A 12935-nucleotide genomic window follows, 5' to 3' on the forward strand; every position below is an offset into this window, starting at 1 on the left:
GCTCAAAACATTCTGGTAAATGTCTAGTCACCTCTGCTAGTATTACAGTAACTTCCATTTAAAGCCAAGTGATCTGCACTAATTTCAAGAGTTAAGGCATTGCAAAAAAGACCACAATCATTAACCTGAACTGTACCTGAATTAATAACATACTGCATAAGGCACCAGAGAAAACAAAAACTCTGACAAAAAGTTATACTTGTATAGAAATTTTAAAAGAGTGGGAGAATTCATTACATATTTTCAGCAACTGAAAACACATTTGCTTTAAGAATCGATCTGCATTCATACCTTGGCTGTCATATACATTAAGTTGTTCAGAACTAAGGCAGTAGCTTGTGGAGATCCCCAACCTTCTCCTTTCAGCCATCGCCTACAGTTTACCATGATATCTCCATCTCCATCCTTCATGTTATCTTCCTCCTCTGACCGCCTCATGGCTGGTAGTGGTTTCTGGTCCACCAGTTCAATGTTATTCATCCATGGCAGCAAATAACGCAACATCACTTGTTGACCTGCAGGGTGTGTGGTCTGAATTCTCTGGCTCACCTCTAACAAAATAAAAAGAAAAGACAAATTATCATTTGCAGAAATGTTTACATAACCAGCAAACACACATTTACAACTACTTAATACTGGTCTTCTGTTCCAGCAACCTTAGCAATTTAGGTTTTTGTGCTCCCCAGATAGGTTAGAGCCCATTAACATATACTACTCTTTCCTGGAAAAAGATTTGCTAACTGCACTTTTTTTCTCAGATAATCCAGAAAATACAGATGTGAAAGTAAGCTTACCATAATAATACATGTTCTAAGATCACTGCTGGAGTGCAAAGCTTATCAGTGGGAGTGGTAAGCACTAGGTAACCTATCTACCACATAAGGAGTGGTTCTGGCCCAGAAATTGTAATCAATGGCTGTTTGGGAAATCTTTTCCATCTCTCTCAACTTTCTGATTTGAAAGCCTGCATTTGCACTTGTTTCTGTCCTATAACTCGTCTAGTGCAGATACAGATTCTTAGTTTTAGCACTTAAATTTGCTTATTCATGCTCAGAACTTGTAAGCACTAAATAAGCTACTAATTACTATAGCACTCAACCTTCCTCATTACCTAGAAGAAAACAGTTTTTGTATTTACTTTTCTCACTTGCTTAGAGATAAACAGCTCCTGTACTCACTTTCCTCACTTATCTAGAGGAAAATTGTTTTTTATTCAGGCATGTCCAAGGGTCAGCTCCCAGTGTTTTCTCCTGTCTATCTGATGAATCTGGGCACCTTGAGGCAATGTATAAATTGCCTCATGTACACAGACAACCCTCTCCTCCTACAACCCAATACTACAACCTGTGAGAGATGCACTTATCTAGCCAAACTGGAGGTTAAGCTCTCTCCAACCAAGACTGAACTTGACAGTCAAGAGGAGAAGGTAAACATTTGCACCACACCACACTCCTCACAGTCTCACTAGATCTACACCCCCAAATTCCACACATAGTAACACAAAAACATTTGCGGAGGCTCTCAATAATAATCTGTCTAAGCAACAGAGACCTCCAAAGCAGAAAAGCAAGCAACCTCCATCCCCCAACACAACCCAAATGAAACATAGACCACAGACTCAGTGCGCCACTCAACCACAGCCCATAAGGCAAAACAACGTACCCAGCACAATAGTCATAGGTGACTCTATTGTCAGGCACACTGATGTCCCACTCACCAGGCTAAACAAGAAGGTTGCTGTCAGCGGGTGCCAGGATCCACCACATAACCCACGCACTCAGGTCACTCCACAACAAGTACAAATTCCGGATGCTGGCTAGGGCTCTTGCCACCCCTAGAGTGTCTTTTATAGCCAAGGTTCAAATGACAAATTCACCACTGTAACAGGAACAGGCAAGCAAAAACTGAGGGCAATGCTACTTAATGCTAGAAGTCTAAATCTCAAAATGCATTCACTTGAGGCACTCCTTAAAATGGAGAACATTGATATCTGTCCAGTGACAAAGACCTGGTTCAAGGCTCCAGAGAGCACCCCTGCATTACCAGGCTATAACTCATACCACACTTTTCGGCCATGTAACCTGGACCGAAACACCAAAGGCAGAGGTGTGTCCATATTCATTAAGGATATCCACACCTCCAGGCTAGTTGCTCAGCATAATGCATCTGAGGTTATCTAAGTGCAACTAACTCTGGGCAAAAACTGCAATCCAAATTGTAGCTTGCTACAGATCCCCCACCATGTCCCAGGATTCCCATTCCTCTTTTCTTGACGTACTGGAAAACATTAGGGTTCAACCAAACACCCTAATAATGGGCAACTTCAACTACCCCACCATTAACTGGGAAAACTACTCGTGTACCAGCTCCTTAGCTCAATGCTTTCTGGAATTCATAAACTCCAATGCCCTGGACCAACTTAAACACACCCCACCAGGGGCAACAATATCCTAGACCTAGTCATTACCAACACGAGTGACCGGTGTTCCACACCTGAAGTCAACTCCTCGTTGGTCCGATCCGACCATAAGCTAATCAACCTTGATATCCACATCCCGCCCCCACCCCCCATTAAGGAAACCACGGTAAAAAATTTCTCCAAAGCCAACTTCATGCTTAAGACAGAAGTGGTGAACTTCATGACACCCATGCAGATGGACAATACAGTTACAACTGCTGAATCCTACACAAATGCACTCTATAAGCACTTACACGAGTGCATGGATCATGCTATCCCAAACAGAACCAAGATCCTACCCTCCAAAAAAAAGGAATCCAAACTGGTGGTTCCCTGTCATAATCAAACTGTACAACAGAAGGAAGAAACTGTTGCAAAAGAGAGTAAAATCTCATGAGTGGAGGAGCTCCCTGGTCAGCCTCAGTAAGAAGCTGAGATCTCTTATAAGATCCTCCAAAGCTAGCTACAAAAACAAAATATCCATTAATTCTAAGGACAACCACAAAGCATTCTATAGCTATAACAAGAATCTCGATGGCAGCACCCAGATCTGCTCTGAGTTACAGCACAACGGCACGAAAATTACAGAACCAACTGATATTGCCAACATCCTGGCAGATAGGTTCAGTGTTAACTTTACCCCCCCCCCCACATCACCCCCTAAAGGGCCCATATCTATACAGGAAGAATGCAGAGTCCCTGTAATCACAACTATGCAGATAAAAGCTGCACTCTCTAAAGCCAAAACACAGCATCCATGGGACCGGACAACATCCCAGGCTGCGTTTTACATGAACTTCAGAACAAAGTGGCTCCACACTTAAGCACCATTTTCAACAACAGCCTCGCATCAGGCTTTGTGCCCACTGAATGGCACACAGCAACAGTTATCCCACTCCACAAAGGGAGAGACACCACTGATCCCGGGAACTATTGCCCTATTAGACTGACGAGCCTGGTCTGCAAGGCCATGGAATGTATCATCATGGAACTTATAAAGACATTGGTAACCTCCACACTCTGGATCCCATCTAGTTTGGGTTTGTGAAAGGCAGATCATGCCTCCTGAACCTGATCAACTTCTTTGAGGCAGTCACCAAAGCCGTAGATATGGGTAAGGTGGTTCACACAGCCTATCTTGACCTCGCCAAGGTTTTTGACACCATCCCCCATTCTGGAATTATAGCTAAACTCACTAAACTAGATATAAATCCCTATGTCACAACATGGGTTGCCAAGTGGCTCACTGACAGAACCCACACTGTAAAAGTTGCAGACTCCAAATCTGACCTCAAACCAGTGACAAGTGGAGTACCACAGGGTTCAGTCCTGGGACCGCTCCTGTTTAGTACCTACTTCTCTGAAGTACAGGCTAATACAGAAGGCCTCTGGCTAACTGAGTTCGCAGATGACTGCAAACTAGGAGCCATAGTCAAGTCCCCAAATGATGTGGACATTCTACAGAAGGGCCTCGCTGAGACAGATGCCTGGTGTCAGAGCCATGGCCTCAAGCTCAATGCCAAAAAGTGCAGCGTCATCCCCTTTGGTAAAACCTCTGTACCCATGAACTACCACATAGGCAGTAATCTACTTAACACCGAATATGTGATAAGAGACCTTGGGAGCCAGGTGGACAGTAGTCTCTCCCTTTGATAGTCACATCACCACAGTAGTCAGGAAGTCCTTCTACGTGTCACACATCATAAAAGGGTTCTCATCCAGGAAAAAGGAGGTCATTGTTCCCCTCTACTCGACACTCATTAGCCTATTATAGAGTACAAGGCCCCTTTTGGAATCTACCTCACAAAACATCTGCAGCAGCTGGAAAGGCCACAGAAGTACCTCACAAAGAGGATTACTGGCCTCAAACAGATGCCCTACACTGACCGTCTCAAAAAACTCCAGCTTTACTCCATAGCATATCGCCTACTCTGAGGTGATCTCTACCTAACATATAAAGCTATGTCAAACCCAGAGCTGTTGGACATGCTACACCTAAAGAAATCTCAACCCCTCCGAGCTACACGCTCTAGGGACCTAAACCTTGCCACCACAATAAACAGGACATGCTGGAGGGATAGATTCCTGTCCCAGAGACTTCCCATACTCTGGAACAGGCTACCCATCTATGTCAAGCAATGTTCTTCATTAGCACTCTTCAAGAAAAATCTTGATGAGTGGATGGGAAATAGGAAATACACCCCGGGGATCACTTATGTGTCTCTGCTCGACAGTGGCACAGGAAAATAACTTTCTTGGGTGGTGTAAGTTGGGGAACCTTGTTGACTAGGCTTACGTGGGCCCTTGGGCCGATGGCCTAGTACCTACCTATGAACCTACGGAGTAGTCTAAGTTGTTTAGGTCCTATCCCTGGCCAACTGTCCAGCTTTTCAAAGCTTAAGAGCACCCTCATCAAGCTCTGTCAGGAGTAAGGACAGCTCCAGATATAGAGAGAGAGTGCCAAACTATTCACTGCTTTCTTGCCCTGATAAGGGATGCAAGATCCCTGAAAGAAAAAAAAACTGGTTGTAAATACAACACAATAGTAACTATATACACAAGGGAATATACATCCACACTCTGGCAATACAGAAAAAAAAAACACCAAAAGACAAGGGACTGGAGGGATGGAGGATATGGCTAGTGAAATTGATCTATTGGAACATATAGTGTTATGGAAAGTTTACTAACACAGCTGTACTATGTTCAATATTCGTTAGATCAGTGTTGCAGTAGCATAAGCTATTTTGGCAGAATATCATAGCACAGAAACCAAAAAGACGGGAGGAAGTCAAATTAAGAAAACAGAAGAATGCTCCTAGCAAAGTCTGTTCTGGACTTGGAAAAGGAATCCAGTCCAAGCTGCTGCCTCTAGAATACTTCTGAATCTTTTCCAGAAAGCCCACAAGAAAGCCAAAGTCCAAATGGAATGGGACCTAACCCTGCCTGGATGTGACTTGCTATGGTGCAAACAGCAAAAAGAAATACCATGATACAACCACCTAGAAAATGTCTGCTTTGACACTGGTAGTCCTTTCCTCTTACCTTCATAGGAAACAAACAGCTGATTCTATACTTCAGGAAAGCCACCTTTGTCTAGGTAGTACCTGAACTGCTTGCAGACAGGGTATGATTTTTTTTCTCTCTCCTGGGTTTTGAATTCAAGAAAAAAGACAAGGAGACTAACAGTCTAGTTCAAGGTTAACTCAGAGACAACTTTAGGCATAAAAGGAGGATTATGTCTCAAAGAAACTCTGACCTTATGGAAAATGAGGTAAGGTTGACTCACCATAAGAGTTTGAAATTCTGATATTCTTTTAGCAGAAGTCAGAGCAATAAGTAAAACAGCCTTTCATGTTATGAACTTCAGATTCATCTGGTGAGTTAGTTAGGTGGATGGATATCTAAGTAGTTACAAGGCTTACAGCCCAGGGGATCATTAAAGAGCCCAGCCTAAATTTACAGTTACCTCCCAAACACTGTCTTGTTAAAAGTGACTTGCTCAAGGTTGCAAAAGTAAGCAAAGGAGATCTGACAGAATGAAACGTTGTACCTATAGGAACTACAACTCACTGGCTTAACCCTTTGCTCCAACTGCCAGACTAAAGCAGAGCTCGTCTGGGATGTAAAACCTCTTTCAAAAATTGCTTTACTTGAGGACAGGTGGAAAAGGGAGGAACCAACGACAGACATGCAGAAATGGTAGACAAATGAACCTTGACAGAAGAGTAAAGGCCAGGACAGTAACTCACAAATAATCAAGAATTAGAGCAGATGGCCCTTAAAAGGGTCTTGGTTCTTAGAATGGCATAAACTAGAACATATTTTCCATTTATATATAATTTTCTAGTAATAGTTTTAACAGCCCTGTTTAATATCTGCTACACATCCTCAAAAATGTGCCTAAAAGGTCTCAAAATCTTCCAGGAAGTCAACTGAACAGATATTAGGATGAAGTGCATCACCCCAGTTTTGTGAGAGTAAATTCAGTCTGTCAGTAGGCCTGTGGAAACTGCTTCTGGCTACTCTCAAAAGAAGGGAGGAATCACTGTTGCCCAGTCCAAAATGAAGTCACTGTCACAATTTCTGGGGAGTCCTTTTGAATCTTTAGAACAGCCCTGGGTATCAGTGGAAATAATGTAAAAGCATACAGCAACATTCCAGACCATGGGAATGACAAGGCATCAATCCTCCAGGCCTGTTTGCAAGGAATCCTGGAGCATAATTCATTTAGTTGTCTGTTCTGAGAGGAAGCAAACCCATGTAGTTGTGGTGCTCCATGCAGCTGGCACAATTCTAAGATGACCCCAGGATGAAGTTTCCATTCATGAAGGTCTGTCCTGGTCCTGCTGCAAAGTTCTGCTCTAACAGGATGTATGAAGTCTGAAGAGTTAAAATGAGATGAGCTGCCATCTCCCAGGCAATCAAAGCAAGCCTGCAAAAGGAATAAGATTTGATATTCTCCTGCTTATGTACCACATCACGAAGGTGTTGTCTGTGAAAATTTGTGCAGAACAGAGATGATTGAGGGCTTTCATGAGATTTATTACTGCCATCATCTTTAACATTTACACTTTTTTTTTGTTGAGTTTATTCCACAGATCTGGCACTTTCACACCTTTGGAAATTGCTCTCCATGCCAAGTCAAGCATCTGTTGTGACAGGCAGATGAGAAGGCAGAAGGAAAAATGGAGTACTTGGGCTGGGAGAGAAACTACAGTTGTGTACACTTACCATAAATGTAGATGTTCGAGTGTCTTCACTGTTGCAGTCATGACTGTAGGGTTCTCCCCTGCCAGCAGGCAGTCCTCGGTCGGCCAGAATCCCAAAGTCTGGGTCCGGCGTCGGCTGCTCAGCCATGCTCCCTGACGTCAGAGCGCCAGGAGTACAAAGCTGACAGCCGACGCCATGTTCTCCAGTTTTTCTTGCCTCAGATGTCAGGTGTTCCAAAATGAGTAAGATCCCATACCCTTTGCAAATACACCTCAGAAGAAGGGTGAAGAAGGGAACCACACAAAAGAAAAAATAAGAGGGGACAGGAGGGAGGGTAACCCAGACTGCAACAGTGAAGACACTCGAACATCTACATTTATGGTAAGTGTACACAACTATACTATGTTCATCGTGTTTCACTGTTGCAGTCATGACTGTAGGGTTGAATCCCAAAGCAGAATAAAAGGGCGGTGGTCATAAAGTAGAGGGGGCGGCTAAAAGGCCCTGCAAGACTGCAGAAGCAAAGCCTGCCCTAGACTTAGAGTAGAGAGGTAGATTGTAGTGCTTAGAAAAAGTATGCACTGAACTCCAAGTTGCAGCTTCCAAAATGTCTTTGGTAGGAACTCCCCTGAGGAAGGCAGCTGAAGTGGCAGCAGCTCTGGTAGAGTGAGTCCTTATACTCCCTGGGATTTGCTTTCCATGGTGTGAATAACAAAATCTGATTCCATGAGCAATCCATTTTGAAATGGTCTGTTTTGAAATGGCTTTACCTTGGGAACTTGAAGCATAAGAAACAAACAATTGCTCCGATTTCCTGATGTCCTTGGTTCTGTCCAGGTAAAAACGTAGTTGTCTGTGTACATCCAAGGAATGCAAGATCCTTTCCCCCTTATTTTGAGGACTGGGGAAAAAGTTGGCAAGTGAATAGTTTGATTTAAAGCCACTTTGGAAACCACCTTAGGCATGAAAGTAGGATTAGTCCTTAAAGACACCCTGTCTTGATGAAAAATAATATAAGGTTCCACAGCCATGAGAGCTTGCAACTCCGAAACTCTCCTGGCAGAGGTCAGAGCTAACAGGATGGCTGTCTTCCAAGATAAAAACTTGATGTCAGATGTGGCAGCAGGCTCAAAAGGAGGTAAGGTGAGTTTTTCCAAAACATAGTTGAGATCCCAGGCAGGAATGGGTGGAGATCTAGGGGGCCTTAAGTTCTTTGCTCCTCTGAGAAACTGTCTCATGAGCTGGTGGGAAAAGATTTGAGGGTCTGTATTATAATGAGCAGAAATAGCAGAGGCATGTATCTTTATGGAAGAAAAAGAGAGACCCTTATGCAAGAGGTCTGTCAGGTAAAGTAAAATCAGAGGAATGTTAGGAATAAGAGGATCCGAATCCTGAGCCTGCATCCAGGTGCAAAATCTTTTCCATTTTCCTGCATAAGATTTTCTAGTGCTAGGACATCTGGCTTCTAAAATGACATCCATAACCTGCTTGGGCAGGAGAGAATGAATCATAGACCCTGGATTAACCAGGCCGCCAGGCTGAGAGTTTTGACATGGGAGTGCAGAACCTGACCCTGGTGTTGGGACAGAAGGTTCGGAGTCTGTGGTAAAACCCAAGGGGGCTCCAGTGAAAGGTTTTTCAGTGTTGGGTACTAAAACTGTCGAGGCCAATTTGGGGCCAGCAAAATTATCATCTTGGGCTTGTCCTGTCTGATCTTTAATAACACCCGTGGAAGAAGAGGTAGAGGCGGGAAGGCATACCCAGAGAGGTTTCTCCAACTGAATGATAGTGCATCCACTTTCCAAGCTAGTTCGTAGAATGTCCAGGTGCAAAAAATCTGTAGTTGATGATTGAGGTGGGATGCAAAGAGGTCTATGTGAGGACATCCCCAGACTGCTGTAATCATCTTGAATATTTCAGTGTCCAGCATCCATTCATGTGGGTCCGACAGGTTTCTGCTCAGACTGTCTGCCAGGAAGTTTTGCTTCCCTTGTAGAAACTGAGCTTAAAGGTCCAGTTTGCAAGCTAGAGCTGTGTGCCATAGATTCATGGTTAGTCTGCAAAGGGGATAGGAATGTGATCCCCCTTGCTTGTTTATGTACCACACAACTGTGGTGTTGTCTGTCCGTATCAGTAGTTGTCCTGGTTGTAGAAGATTCCTGAAGGCCAATAGAGCGTTCTGAACGGCTAACATTTCCTTTAAATTGATATGCAGGTGCTTCTGATCCTTTGTCCAAAAGCCCTGCAGACAGTTGCCCTGGAAATGGGCTCCCCATGCATAATCTGAGGCGTCCGTGGTTAGTATCTGACTGGCTGGAGGCAGACTGAAGGGTTTCCCTTTGTTTAGAGTACATGCCATGGACCACCAAAGGAATTCCTTTTGAAGACAAGGCAGGACGGTGATCTGTATGTCTAAACTGTGGCAATGCTGAGACCATACACTTTTTAGGTACCACTGTATTTTCCTCATATGTAGTCTTGCATATGGCACGAGAAGGATGCAGGAGGCCATGTAACCCAAAGCCTGCAGGAATTTCCTTGCAGAAAGCTGAGTTAATGTTGCCAAGGTTTTGAAAGTTGAAGCCAGCTGTAATTGTTTTTCGTATGTCAGAAATGCCATCTGGGTTGTTGTGTTTAGAAGAGCACCCAGAAAAGTTATCTGTTGTGAGGGTGTCAAATTTGACTTTTTTATGTTTACAGTGAATCCCAGGAACTTGAGAAGTTTCTGAACAAATTCTAGATGCTGGAGTAAGACATCCTTGCTGTCTGCCTGAATAAGACAGTCGTCCAGATAAGGGTAAATTTGAATTCCCTAGAGTCTGCAATAAGCTACTACTGGAGCCAGGCATTTGGTGAAGACCCTGGGCGCAGTAGACAATCCAAAGGGCAGCGCAGAGAATTGATAGTGCCTCGATCCGGCCTTGAACCCGAGGTATTTTCTGCACTCCTGCCTGATGGGAATGTGTAAATAAGCCTCCTTTAAATCCAAAGTTACCACCCATGCATTTTTGGTCAGCATTGGAAGTAGCTGCTGTACAGTAAGCATCTTGAATTTTGGTATCTCGAGAAAAGTGTTCAAGACTGACAGATCCAGAATGGATCTCCATGAATTTTGCTTTCTGGGGACTAGAAAAAGCCTTGAGTAAAAACCTTGTCCCATTTCTGAAAGTGGAACCAGTTCTATGGCTTTCATAGCCAAGAGGGCTTCCACCTGGTTTAAGGCCTCTAACCATTGATGTTTTGGTAGATCTGGCCATCCACTTGGTCTTGGTAGGGTATGAAAATGGAATTTGTAACCTCTTGAAACATCCAAAACCCACTTGTCTTGGGTTATACGAGTCCAATTTAGGTGAAAAAGAGAAAGTTTTCCTCCGAGAGGGGCTTCCAGGCAAGAAGTTCCTGCAGCCCAACAGAGGGAGTCAGTGAGCCTGTTTTCTATGAACTTGCGACCTGTCCTCTCCTCCCCTAGGGGTGGAAGCAGTCCACTGTCTTGGTCTATAAGAGGTTTGCGTTTGAGGCCTTCCTCGGGAGCGTCTGTATCTACCCCTCTGAGGCCTGTCTGAATTGGGAAAGGACCAATTTTTTGTAGGCCAATTCCTACTAAATCTGGGTGGCTGTACTTGTAAGAAATCCTTAACCGTTTGCATGGATTTTGCCTTGTCCTCCATCTTCTTTATCACCTCTTCAGCCTTAGATCCAAACAAAATATTATGCTGAACAGGAGCATCCAATAACTTAGCTTTTACTTGATCTGGCAAGCTTTGTTCCTTTAACCAAGCATGCCTTCTAATGACTGTGCCAGAGACAGCAGCCCTACAAGAAGCCTCCAAGGCATCAAATCCACAGTGTAAACCACGCTTCCCAAATTGTTCAGTGGCATGCATTAAGTCATGTAATTCCTTATCATCTGGCACAAGCGGAAATGGAAGTTGGCTTTTGTTTCAAAACAGACAGAAGAAATTGCTGGAATTTCAGCATATGAAATTGACAGTTTAAAGCCCTAATAGATAAAGTAGCAGAAGCGTACACTTTTTTGCCCCATCTTTCTAAAGATCTGGAATCCTTCTCAGTGGGAATGGGGTTTTTAGCAGTAGCGGCCTTAACCCCCTTAGGGCCCTGAAAAATGGTTTCAGGATCAGCAGTAGGATTCTTGTATAAAAACTGGTGGGAATGAGGAACCCTATAATATCTGTCTGGCTTAACAGGAGCTGGAGGAAGAGAGTCAGGAGTTAAGTTAGCCTCCGAAAAAGCATCATCCACAATATCCAAAATAGGAGAGGTAGCCAGGGGTCTATGTTGGGGAAGAAGAAGAAAATCCCCAAGTCTTTTCTTAGATTCAGAGTACTCCTGTCCTTCCCAGTGAAAATGTTCCATTTCATGTAAAGTTTCCCCAAAAGAAAAATCCTCAGGGGGAGAAGCAGAAGGAATGGATTCCTCAGCATCAGAATCCTCATACGGAGGGAAAGAATAATCCTGGTCAGAAAAAGAAACTGAATTAACAGAAGCCTGATCGGAGGAGTCATAATACAATTCCTGCCTTGGCCTTTTATCTGGAGGGGGATGTGAACCCCTAATCATAGTAAGTCAGTCCTCCGCCATCTTAAATAACTGTTTCTGAGACTTGGGTCCCGGATCAGAAGAGGCCTGGGCTGTAGTCTTTGATTTGGAAGGAGTCTTTGCCTTTATTAGAAGCTGAGTAGGCCTGAAAACCCCTTCGGAAGCCGGTACCTGCACAGCGGCTCCGGACCCATCCGAAGGAGCATTGTCCGAAGGTCCTGCAACAGAAATATTCAAAGGCCTAGTTGGCTCCTCGTGGGAGTCCGTTTCGGCCATCGGTTCCGAAATGGCCAACGACAGGGGCTGCAAAAGCACCTCACTGACGATGGCCGAACCTGAAGCTGGCTCTGCTTGTACAATATCGTCAGATTTGGACCTCGGAGGCCTGTCTTTATCCTTGCGTCGTTTGTGAACTCCGGTAGCCGGAAGCGTGTCAGACGACATTTTGTAATTAAAACGCTTACCGAAGTAATGAAATGCAAAATCGTACCTTCGTTTAATCATACGTTGATTAAATCTAGCACAAAACTGACAACTAGCTACATCGTGGTCAGGGCCTAAGCAAGGAATACAGTAAGAAAGAAAATCCTTAAGAGGTATTTGCTTCCCACATGAAATACAATTATTAACTTTTTCTGACATCGGACTGGAGCAAGAAAAAAGTTTCCCCAACGGGGTACTTAGCTTTGAGTAGGAGAAGAAAGTCTTCGGACTGAAGTACGTTTAGAAAAAATTGTCAGGAGTCAGCCGACCTGCACTTGCGAACTGCTATCACTGCACGGCAAGAAAGACTGGAGAACATGGCGTCGGCTGTCAGCTTTGTACTCCTGGCGCTCTGACGTCAGGGAGCATGGCTGAGCAGCCGACGCCAGACCCAGACTTTGGGATTCTGGCCGACCAAGGACTGCCTGCCGGCAGGGGAGAACCCTACAGTCATGACTGCAACAGTGAAACACAATGAACATCTGGTCCATCTATCACAGAAACTCCCTCCTTACAAACTCAATATAGGGATCTGAAAAGATAAAAGGTATAGAGGCTGAGTCCAGACTGACCTGATATTTTGGACTTTGTGTCCTTGACAAAAAGATCGAGAAAGGAGCAGTCCAGCAAAGGCTTCCAAATCTCTTCTTTCATTCTTTGGTACCAGAAAACATCCTTTAATAAAACCCTCTGCCCACCTGGCAAGCAGGCATTGGTTCTATGA

General features: G+C 44.1%; 1 protein-coding gene across 1 annotated transcript in view; it reads right to left on the reverse strand.

The window, feature by feature from the left end:
• The window catches only part of FRYL (FRY like transcription coactivator), a 3917685-nt gene that overhangs the window by 1758770 nt on the left and 2145980 nt on the right, over positions 1–12935 (reverse strand). The window contains exon 32 of the mRNA XM_044055727.1: positions 292–551. Coding sequence (XP_043911662.1) covers positions 292–551 — 260 coding nt within the window. The remainder of the gene's footprint in view (positions 1–291; positions 552–12935) is intronic.

Source organism: Protopterus annectens, chromosome 14.part0 (assembly GCF_019279795.1).
Source record: "Protopterus annectens isolate FY-2018-M chromosome 14.part0, PAN1.0, whole genome shotgun sequence".
Taxonomy (NCBI): domain Eukaryota; kingdom Metazoa; phylum Chordata; order Ceratodontiformes; family Protopteridae; genus Protopterus; species Protopterus annectens.